Source organism: Pteropus alecto, unplaced genomic scaffold (assembly GCF_000325575.1).
Source record: "Pteropus alecto unplaced genomic scaffold, ASM32557v1 scaffold3, whole genome shotgun sequence".
NCBI lineage: Eukaryota > Metazoa > Chordata > Mammalia > Chiroptera > Pteropodidae > Pteropus > Pteropus alecto.
This window is the reverse complement of record NW_006442484.1, coordinates 32,607,456-32,616,367: the sequence shown is the minus strand read 5'-3', so window position 1 is coordinate 32,616,367 and position 8,912 is coordinate 32,607,456. Positions and strand designations below refer to the sequence as shown.

At 35.2% G+C, this 8,912-nt stretch overlaps 1 protein-coding gene across 15 annotated transcripts in view; it reads right to left on the bottom strand.

Annotated features, from left to right (window-relative positions):
• PKP4 (plakophilin 4) overlaps nucleotides 1–8,912 on the bottom strand; it is a 222,404-nt gene that overhangs the window by 46,926 nt on the left and 166,566 nt on the right. For all 15 annotated transcript variants that reach the window (XM_006921099.3, XM_015596613.2, XM_015596614.2 and 12 more), the window contains 3 exons: nucleotides 7,556–8,108; nucleotides 2,254–2,442; nucleotides 391–607 (listed from right to left, as the gene is read on the bottom strand). In XM_006921099.3, coding sequence (XP_006921161.1) covers nucleotides 391–607; nucleotides 2,254–2,442; nucleotides 7,556–8,108 — 959 coding nt within the window. The remainder of the gene's footprint in view (nucleotides 1–390; nucleotides 608–2,253; nucleotides 2,443–7,555; nucleotides 8,109–8,912) is intronic.

The window sequence follows — 8,912 nt, the reverse complement described above, 5'->3', positions numbered from 1 at the left end:
TTTAAAACAAACACATGCATTTTCTGAAGTCTCATCTAAGAAGTCAGTCAGGATAAAGGAAAAGGGGTAAAATGGTGCTTTAAAATCTTTTGTGTAATTCAGACCAAGAGGTTATCCCAAGTAGTTGCCCTGGTGAAGTATTTTAATGATGAATACTGCAGATATTCACACAGACCCTTGCACCCTCTAACTTATTATTAAAGCATTGAAATGACTTCTTTAAAATGAAATTAACCTCAATGACCTACAGTGCTGGAATACAACTGGAAATCTTAGAGATAAGGAGTTACTGATATTATAATAAACTTGGCAACTTGAAAAAATGTCCATGAAGGAACTGGTTGACTCTGTGATATGGTAGCATTCTGGGGATCCATAACTAGTACTTGCCTGGGGTCTTTCTGAATGCTGTCTATTGATGGGGATCTCGTGGTGCCATCATCAGCCGGTGCTACGTGCTGAAGTCTGTTATAATTGCACTCTTGCATTCGGTATTGTATTGGCCTGTAGGGCTCCGCATAGGTAGCTGTGGTGTTCAGAGCATAATTATTTCTTTGGTATGTAAGGGTACTTCGTTGGCTAGACGTCCTTTGCAGATTTCCAACACCTACCAGACAACCAATGTTTTAATAAAAGTTAGTATGCTTTCCATGAAGTGATACTTTTCAAAGTCAAAATATTTTTAATGTTAAGAAGAATTGTAGTTTTTAACAATTTTAGAACCTGTTTACTTTTAGATTTTACCAATCTAGCTCATTAGTGCTAAAAAAAAGCACTTCAGTTTTTAATATACACTAACAACATTTATATCATATTAGCAGGAAAGAGCAAAAATCAAACTATAAATCTGCTTACATAACAGTTCTTAATGTTTATTAAATTCAGTAACAAAACTGCATGACGAACATACGAAAATAATTAAACTAGTCTTAGAAATGACAAAATTTTATAATCTCATTTCAGCAATAAAGAACAAGATATTTAATCTAATTTGTAAAACACTGAAACTATCAAACTTTGAACACTTAATGTATACAGGTTACTTATTTTGGTATATGTTTTATTTACGGATCTGTGGATTTTGATAACACCAGAAAATTTACTTCACAAGAAAGAAGACTGATATATCAAATTCATCTATAGCTACACTCCTAAATTACTGCATGACGCTATGTATAAAAGTACTGTGTATACTGTATTTAACATCTTTCCTAATTCTGACAGTAGGTATCCCTCCAATGATTGTATCATAATCCTCTTGCAATTAAAAGGTTTTAACAGCATTATTTCTTAATCCTATTAATAAAATTCCTCAATATACAGAACCTAACAAGTGAAATATTTCTGTACTAACATTCTATCAAAAATTGATACATTCTACTAGAAGAAAAATCCCAGTGGACCAAACTCTCAGTTTTGGCAAAGAACCAATTCAAATACAGTCTTCTTCCTCCTAGTGTTCTGGGAAATGTGACTCCTAGAGCTGTGCCTTTAGGGGGTTATCACTGTTACCTGGAGTTTATTTGTGGGCATGTTAATAAATCCTTAAAAAAAATAGGGGCCTCTTGAGACTTCATGAATCAGACCAGCAGCACAACCTGGCAGCTTATGTGGCCATGAGCTACAGCTTTTATTCTATCGGCCACTATGGTGTGGCATATACGTGAGGATGGGGGTGTGCAAGTGTGTGATGTACCAGTTCTCTATTTTTATAAATGCTTTTATTGCAATCTGTCCCAGATTCAGTCCATCATAAAGATATTTATTTCACATTATATACGTAAGCATTCAGAGGAAATACAATATTTAAAAAAGAGTAACACCAAATACACACTTGGGCTACTTATTTATGCTAAGTCAAAAATAGCCAAGGAACTTATATAGGGATTTTCTCTAAATACACATTCCAGGTGACAAAAATGACAAAGAAATATTCTAACAAAGGCTTTTCTTTCTATATCTAATATCCTTCTAACCCAAAGGCAGATTTATAGTTCTATAAATTTATTTTTGAATTAACAGTATAATCACTATATTCAACGATCAGATTAAACGAAGGTAAAAATATATCACCTATGAACATGTATGAAATGAAGTTCTTCTTTACTGTTTGCTCATTTGCTGTTACAGCTGCTTTTCTGACAACCAAAGGGACAATGTGACTCCATTCTAACCAGGAACTGATCCCAATGAAATACTTCTACTCGTGGGCCCACGAAATTGGGAAACCAGCTAAACAGAGCTGATGCTCACCTGAGCCTGTGCGATACAATGCTGTCTGTGATCCTTGGAGCTCCACAGTTCCATGGTTTGGGCTGCGGTACACTGGGCTGTAATAGGTCCTCCCCTCATATATGGGAGTGATGTGCAAGTCTGGAGACACAGTTGAACGAAGGTCTTGCCCAAGCTGGCTGTGTTGACTAGCATAGGAACTCCGCAAGCCTAGGGGCAGGAAAATTACATCATTAAGAAACTGAGAAAATTGTGGTGAGATTAAAAGTCCTAATGATAATCTCAACCAAGAGGACCAAATGTTAAGTCTAAACACCAAACCTAGTGAGTTTTACAAAGGAAGAATGCTGGATATGAAAAGGACACCATATACATTTTTAGAATAAAACTTTCTCTTGGCAGCAAAAGTAAATTTTCTAAGAAAAAATAATAAGAAATTATTAAATGATTTGATACTCTGAATTCATTCCCTCAACTGTAAGCTGTTTTATCATGGTAACCAAACAGAGAATGTCTTCTTTCACCAAATGATTTTCATTGTTAAAAACATATACACACAGTGGTTCATGCCAATCTCTTTTCTTGCCCTGCAGAACTGCCTTGCCCTACCAAGTAGATAGTCAGCTCTCTGGGGACGAGGTCCACCATGTCCCGCAACTCTTTAAATTCCAACACCAAAGACAACACCTACATAATAGTGAAGGGCTAATGTTCAAGAATTGTTTTGAAATATGTCTCTCAATTAATTTACCCATAATTTTTATAGGAAAACATGAAATTGTATGCTACAAAATTTGAAATGTAATCAGTGAACTAACAACATTTATTAAGTATATTATTATTTTACTATTAATATCACTGTATTTTTCCTTTTTCTTTAAAAAAATTGTTTTTATAGGAACCCACATACCAGATTGTTTACCTTCTTTCTAGTGTGAAGGAAAAGTATAAAGTTAGTACATGAATATTAAATCATTTGAAAAATTCTTTCATTCAAATTGCTAATAACTAATGTTTACACATGAGACTTGTGATGGAAAAGTAGATTTCAAACCCAAACATTTTATTTTCTTAATAAAAGTGAATTAGTACATTCTATACTATGACACGCAGAAGTTTGTGATTTGTTATCACTGGTAAGTAAAATCTGTCACTTGGAAAGAATATCAACTATAGTTACATTCCAAATATGAGCAAGAGAAAACACAAACACATCTGAAGTTAGTTGGCATATATTTGCTTTTAAAGAGATTGCAAATCATTAACACAGTAACTAATTACAAAAAGAGAGCATCATTCACATTCTATTAGCTCAGTTAATCATATCACAACTAAAGGCAAATGGGCCTGAGTGTGAGTGATATTTACATGTTGCTTAGTGAGGGGTAACAAGACAGTTAATATATAAAACTTCTAAAATGAATGAATATTACCTACCCTGGACAGAAAAGTACATGCAAAGAAATTAAATGCACCCATGTGGGTTTTAGCTGCACCCATGTGGCTCCCCACTTGCTAAATAAAGATCACAAGTTTAAACAATCTTATAATTGGGAGATTATTCAGCCAAACCTTCTCATTTGAAAACCAAGGAAACCAAGAGCCCAGAAGAAAATGTGACACATCCCCATCAGAGGTACTGTCTGGTAGGGCTGAGGGGAAACCCCAGGTCAATGTTCTGTCAATGCACACTCAGCACTGGACATGGCTCTCCCTCAAGAGTCAATGAGAAGTGGTGTGAGAAACCTTGAACTCGACAGAGCCCTCGGAAAACAAAATTATAGGCAAGGTTAGCCCATCAGGGGTCCATGGAAGCCATTATAATTCTAAAGATCATATTATGATTGTTAGTCTACAGTTCTCATTTGAGAATTTCAGCTTTTTATTATGCACTAGCAGATTTCTCATTCTTCTTAGCAGAGTATAAACTCTCTTTCATGGAGTCCATGCGTATATTGAACAAAATAGTGTAGACATTGTTTTTGTTAATGGTGACATAAAGCAGGCAGGTAAATGTGGCTAGTCCTTACTAATCTTACCAATACAAGGTGTTAAGTCAACAATCAGTAGGGCCACAAACACTCTTGATTCACTATGAGACTCTCAACATCGCTCACACTTGGCAAAAGGCAAGCTGAGCACTGGTGGTGGTCTCACCACCCCATGATAATGTGAAATAAGAACAAAGCATTCTGTACCGTTATTAGATTGTTATATTCTCACAGTGCAAGACTTGGCTGGCTTCTTACCTGGAATCCATACAAAATGAAAACTTTTGTAAGCATTTACTGTAATTTCATGGGAAAGGTAACAAAGTGAGCTTACTTAGAACTATGAAAAATATCCAGGAAATATTCACTTGTTATAGGACTACTAGTGAGTTGAAATTACCATATGTCACAGACTACAATGGGAAATAAAAGACAGAATTATAGTGAGTGAAGCACTTTGTGGTATTAGAAATCTTTGTAAGTAACGTTAACAGTGACTGTTTCTATTTTTGTTTACCTGCTCATGCATGAAAAAAAAAAAACCCACAGTCCTATAGATTAACATTTAAAAATTTACAGAATTACATAGCCTCTATAGATTAAGTTAAAGTCTATGTGTAGAAAGCCCACTATAATTTAGTATTTTTTAAACTGGAAGACAAGTAATTACATTCTATAATTATTAGAAATAATATTTCCACAAGTATTTCCACAGATTAACTTTTAATAACCTTATTACTCCCTCCAAATAAAACACTGATCTTCCACATTAATATTTATCTAACCAATAGTTTCTATTTGCAATTCCATAAATATCTAAAAGTTTATCTATTACAATGATATGTTCTCTGTGATTTAAAACCTTTATATTTAAGACACTGGAAATAAACATAAATTTGTCTTCCAAATATAGATTCTTTGTATTCTCCAGACTTTTCTTGACATGCTATGATTAGGCTAAAGTGAAAATTTTAGAGCAGATATATTTTTTTGTTGTAGGAAGTTAATTTATACACACATTGTATCATTTAAATTATGATTAGCAAATATCCGAGTGTCTGAATCTATTATAAGATATTGCTTCAAACTTATAAATTAGGTTATTAATCTTTTGAAATCAAGAATCATAGCAAAAAAAATGATATTGCTTTCTGAAATAAGAATTGAAAAAGGAAATTCACAAAATAGAATCCACATTCAGAACAAGTGGGCAGGCAGATGAGAAACATTTTTAAGGAAATCCTTTGCTTTTTCTGAGGATTGTAGTATTTTAGGGAAAAAAAATCTGGGATAGGCTGGGTATAATTCCTCCCCGCTCCCCCTGAAACATAAAGTCTAATTTCACTTGTATTGTCGAAGAAGCAGACTTTTTAAACCAAAGGAGCTCATCCATCTCGGGGATAACATGAAGACAGTGTTTACGTGCTCACTTCTTTTCCTGAATTTCCACTTCACTCTTCACAAATTACTGCACAGCTATACATACACAGGGAAGAATACAGAAATCTTCAGAACTATTTTTCTTTTAAGATTTCCTTGGGACACAGAATTTCAAAAATGATTCCTAACGCACTTTGCTGCATACTTTTCAGAGGCATGCCAGACAGTATCTAAGCCAAGTACACTCCTATGATGGTTGAATGAAAAAGAGGTGGTTTCTCCACTAGGAATTTCTTTGAGCTCAAAATCAAGTTCCACATTAATTCTTCATGTAAAATTATTCGATTAGAAAATCTCAAAAAGGCTTTAGTTTTCCCAGAGGCCATAAGGATATTAATTTTGCTACACAAAAAATATTTAAAAAATTCTGTGAATAAAAAATACCAAAACCAAAGTCAAAATGCAAATTACAAAATGGAAAAATACTTGGTAAGTATATTACGAGGGGCTAATTTATTTCAAATATAAAAAGCTTTAACAAATTATAAAAATAGACAAAAGACCTGAACTTGTGGTTTGCAGAAAAGAAATAAAATGGCTGAAAATGTATGAAATCTTCAACCTCCTTCATAACTCAGCAAAGGTCATTTAAAACAATGAGGTACAGCTTTTTATCTACCATATTGGCAAAGATGAAACACTTTGTCAATATGTAGTGCTAGTTAAGGTGTAGTAAAAACAGGCACACCCAAATTATTGGTGGAAATATAAATCTGTGCCACCTTCCTGGAGGGCAATTTGACAGTATTTAAGAATAAATACGCACATATTTTGATGCAGCAATTCTATTTTAAGAAATGGATCCCATAGTTATCTCAGTATATAGGCATAAAAATGCATAAATATATGGCAACATTGTCTCTAACAGCTAAAAATAAAAACCTAAATGTCCATTAATAGGGAAGTGACTAAAGAAATTATAATAGATCTATAAAAATTAGGTCTTAGGAATTTACTGAGAAGGATGTGAAGCTCTCGGATTTATTAAAAAAAAAAACACAAAATATATATTATAGAATTCAATCAGCATTAAAGAAAACACAATGAATGAACATATGTATATAATATACACTTATACATGTAAACAAACATTCTGGAAGATACATCAACTGGTGAATGGGACTGGGTGAGGGTAAAGAGGAGCTTGAGGCTTTCACATCTCATTTCATCTTTTCTTGAATAGTTTTAATTTTTTTTTTTACCACTGTGTATGTTATTCTAAAAATATAATTTTAAACACTGGTTAAAGATCAATTTCATTTTAATAAAAAGAACAATGTCTATACATTATGTAGGAAACCCTCCATGAAAACAGCCTGAAGAGAATGGCTGTAAAATCAAGGACCTGGCTGATGTCTTTCTGATTTAATTTGAGTGGCGTTTGAAGGCAGTTCATCAGTTTTGTGCATTTCCCACTCGGATGCTAAAATACAGCAGTTGATGAGAAAAATCCATATTATAGTCTAAACTATTAAAGCATTTAGAAAAATTAAATATTTAAACAGACATTCTGATATCATCTACATAACTTATGGATTTGAGGAGGCGTAGCTGGTGAAAAATCTTTCATTAAAGAAAAAAAAAAAAAACAAAACCGCAACCAACAAACAGCTTAGAATTCCAATTCTTCTAAAATGCAAAAAAGTACCTTTTATACCTAACAAACAATGTGAAGGGGAAAAATGTAATCATTGCAAAGGAGTTCTGATGATATAAATGTATGTAATTTCATGCATTAAGAATTACAGACCCTGAAAGATAAGTAAGCCTGAAGTATGCAGTGTAAATTTTGAGATAAACATGAGTTTTTTCCACATTTTGCTTTGTTCAAGAACGGCTGCAATGACGAGTTCCTCACTGGGCTTTACGGAGTGCTGTCCCCTTGTACTCACCTGTCAGGCTGTCTGGTCGAGGTGGAACCATCCTCTCATATATTTCATACTGCTGCTGTCCAAATTGTTCCATGTCGTGAACAGTCCTTTGCAGTGAGGGACCCAGATGCTGTGGTACGGCGGTCATCCCTGAGCGTTTGGGGGACGACGACCCCACCTGGCCTTGGGATGGGGAAGCTACTCGAGTCTGTGCATCTGTCAGAGTCAGTGGGGACCCCACTCTGGCAGAAGTTTGGTACTGAGGGGTTGGTCCGTTGGGATTGGCAGTCTGCCGGGAAGTGACTGACCCAATCCGACGTACAGCTGCTGGGGAGGCGGGTCTCTGTGCAGAGTACGGAGATGCTGCCCGCTGAACAGGTAATGTGGTGGAGGAATATGCACTGGGGTTCAGTGGTCGGGAGTCGGTCACTGACGGAGAGCCAAATCCAGTACCCAGAGAAGTTCTCAGTGACCCCCTTGAAGGAGACACGCCTGTGCTGATAACATAAGAAGGAGACTGTGCTCTAGATGGAACTGAACTAACTCTTCTCATGGCCCGATTGGCTACTGATGGCTGATGAAAGGGGGGAAAAAAGAGAATGGGTTTATCCAGGGTTTTGTGTCCATTGTCATTACAGAAAAAAAATGCACATAGCCTGCTATAACGTGATTATTTTAGGCATATAAGATTCTTTTTCTTGTTATGCTTTAGAGTTGGATCTTAATATTTCCTTATTGTGTTTTTCTTATTCTACATCTTTTTTTGGTAGCTTAATCTCTACCTCTCCCCTTTTGGAATACTCAAATCAACCAGTAAGAGAGACCTGAAGACAGTTAACATTAACATTCCTTTTTCTTTTGTCTGTACATTTTCTACCCCCTTGCCTGTGCATTTTTCACAGTACATAAAATGTTATATTGCAAGTGTGAAGCGTCACTGGAGCAATGTACGTATTTTGTTCCCTGTGAGTCAAAGTTTGGCCAAGGTAATGTATTTCTGTAAAACAAAAACAATTTTTTTTTTACTACATCAAGCTAATGTAGCTAGAGGACTATCTATAATTGTTTAGTCTTTCTGGATTGGCCCCATTAACCAAAGGAATGTGTTCATTATGGAATAAATGAATATTTGGATAGGGCCTGAGGTCCAATGCTCTCCTCTGTGAATTTACTCTGAAAGGACAGCTTGTTTGCACAGGTGCTAATAGCCAAATATGCCTCTTCTTTTAGCTCTAGTGTGGATTCTAGTGATTTCAGCCATTTATTTCTACCTCCTTTGAACTATGCGATCTTATCTTTAGCTGGCGGATTTTAAATTGATACAAATAGAAGTATCCCCAAAACTGTTCCCACAGGAGAAATGCCTCTCTCTGCTGGG